Below are 2,672 nucleotides of genomic sequence, written 5' to 3' on the forward strand. Positions count from 1 at the left end.
TCCTCGTCCCCGCGGGGGTATTTCTCCCATCCCTGCCTTTGTCTCCGCCAATTGAAGGGGGACAGGGATGGGGGTTCTCCGTCGTTTATTTATATAAATATAAATTTTTGTAATTAATAGGTATCCTCGTCTCGTCTCCGTCCCCGTCCTCAATGGGAGACCCAGTTAGGATCCCCAGTTTGACCCTATCTCTGATCAAACCGAGGATTCCCGCAGAGACTCGATTCCGTAGGAATTTTTGCCAACTCTATCTAAAATAAATATTTATCAAATGTAAAGATTGAAACATATTGTTAAGGTGACTTATTTCCTTAATACTAGAAATAAGAATATAGACAAAACCATCCATCCATTTAAATCGTGTTTTCTTCTTAATCTGAATTCAATTATCGTGAGTAGAAGATCAAACTATAGTTTATTGAGAAAAAGTAACTAAGGTCTAAATTACATGGATCACATTAAAAAAAAAAACAAAAAAAAAACATCAAACATTTTTTTTAATCATGAAGAGGATGTTTGGTCACGACTAAAAAACATCCATTTTAACTCCTTAGACTATACATCTCACGACACTCTAATTTTTCATCACAAGTTCACTCCTTACTTTCAAGGTTCAACTAACTAAATAAGTTTTCCCTTCACGAAATGGGCCATAGTATAATACTCACCAATCGTCCGGTCAACAACACCATTTCGAATTAACTGAGGGAACATCAGCCACCGTGCCGTCGCCATTAGAAACACCAAAGTCATAGGCCCAGACACCATCCGGTGGACCTTCCACCGTACCTTCCGGCTAGCCACCGCAGCTTTGGCGGCCACCTCCGCGGCCGTGCAGAAGCCATGTAGGACAAAGAACCACGTGACCTCCCACATGGGAGCGGCACGTGTGAAGTAATAAAAGATAAGCTCGTGCATAAAGCCGGAGACAGCAAACGTAGCTACCATTGCGAGAAACTGGGCCCACCTAGGCCCAAAAACACGGGAGGTTATGAAACGGGTGGGATTGTACACGGCCGGGCGTAGAATACTCGGAACCATGAGATTCCATCGATGCCCCCAGAAGTCCTGAAGCGAAGTGGAGAGATAGGGTTCGTCGAACTGCGGTTCGATCGGAGCTCCGAAGATGGCCTTTGCCGGAAGAGAACACAGAGCGAGGACGATTTCGATGCCGAAGTATAAATGGAGGCAATACAGAACGGAAGCGATCGCCGGATCCATCCGATTTCGATAATCGTAGAGCCGAATGACAATCGCCAGGAGCAAAACCTTGAAAGAAAGAACGATCTGATTTCCAGTTCTCCGGATCTCGGATTTCTGATTGTTGATCTTGATCGGAAGGCAGAGCATGGTAGCGAAGTGGAGAAGGCTAGGGAGCGGCGATGAGAACAGAGGACCGAGATCGAAGGCAAAGAGGAGGAGTTTGAAATTGCCGAGCCAAGCGAGCAAGAAGGCAGTCGGACCGCAGAGATGGAAGGAATGGAGATTGAGAGGAAGGAGGAGGAAGATGAAGATAACGGGGAAGAGAGCGATGAGCCTTGGGAGTCCTTTATGAATTTTGGAAGCAATATAGTATGAGTAAGAAATCAATGCAATGGCGATTGTCCATACCTTGGCGAGTCTGTGGAATTCGCCGCCGTCCATTTGGATTCCGGCGGCGGTGGGTGCGGCGGAGTTTGGTGCGAGTGTTGAATGGTGAACCGCCATTTTAGTTGAGATTTTGGTGTCTGAATATTTAATGTGAGAGGGCGGGGAAGATGAAGGAGATGAACATCTTTGAAACCATTAAAATATTATATTATAATGTTCTTTTATGAAATAATGTTGATTTCTATGGATAAGTAAATCAGGTTGAAATTTCGACATCCCACACAAACTGTTAAGAAAAAAGTCCATTTTATGGATTTTTTTTATACAGTTTTAAAAGAGAAAATTAAAAGGATATTGTTCTTTTAGGAATTATTTAGAAAAATATTGTTGTTTTCAAATTATTTGTAAAAATATTGTTGTTTTTTTTTTAAGTAGATTGAATTTTGTCGACCTTATTTTTTGTATGTCGAACTTTGAACCTTCGACCTTATCCTAACATTATTATTGAATCTGTTTAACTATTTGATGTGGAGAGAACGAAAGACCTTCATCATAATTATTTGACGTGAAGAGAACGAAAGACCTTCCTCATTCCGGAGACCTTCTTCATTCTGGAGACCTTCCTCTTAACACTCATAATTATTTAATGTGTTAAAAATAATTTTGTATTGGGAGAGAAAGAAAGAGAGAAGAGTAAGAGAGAGAGCGAGATCGGTGAGAGCAAAATCTGAGAAAGAAGATATTGAGAGAAAGCGAGAACAGAGAGAGCGAGATTTTAGGAGAGAGCGAGAGTTTCCAGTTTTTTTCTTTTTAACTTGGGAGTTTCCAGCTTGATATGTTATTCTTTCTAACCCATTTGAAAACACACTTATTTGGATAAATCTTTTAGAATTTAACTACTATTGCTTGTAGATGGGGCCATTTCATCTTTTTGATTCATCATATTCTAATGCTTTTTTATTGTTGCTTGACATCATAAAGATTTTATTATTATTTATAATTTTAAAAAAAAAACTCCATCGAAATCTTGACCTCACTACTGTGATATTTCTGTTTTTTATATCAATAATACATTCTTATTT

At 40.1% G+C, this 2,672-nt stretch overlaps 1 protein-coding gene across 1 annotated transcript; it reads right to left on the reverse strand.

Annotated features, from left to right (window-relative positions):
- Nucleotides 1-392: 392 nt before the first annotated feature.
- On the reverse strand, nt 393-1,882 carry LOC120086199 (probable long-chain-alcohol O-fatty-acyltransferase 4). The gene has a single exon (XM_039042736.1). It carries the CDS (start codon nt 1,705-1,707, stop codon nt 622-624), a length of 1,086 nt encoding a protein of 361 aa, XP_038898664.1. The 5' UTR covers nt 1,708-1,882; the 3' UTR covers nt 393-621.
- Between the last annotated feature and the right edge of the window lie 790 nt (nt 1,883-2,672).

Source organism: Benincasa hispida, chromosome 9 (assembly GCF_009727055.1).
Source record: "Benincasa hispida cultivar B227 chromosome 9, ASM972705v1, whole genome shotgun sequence".
In the NCBI taxonomy this organism is placed as follows: Eukaryota; Viridiplantae; Streptophyta; class Magnoliopsida; order Cucurbitales; family Cucurbitaceae; genus Benincasa; species Benincasa hispida.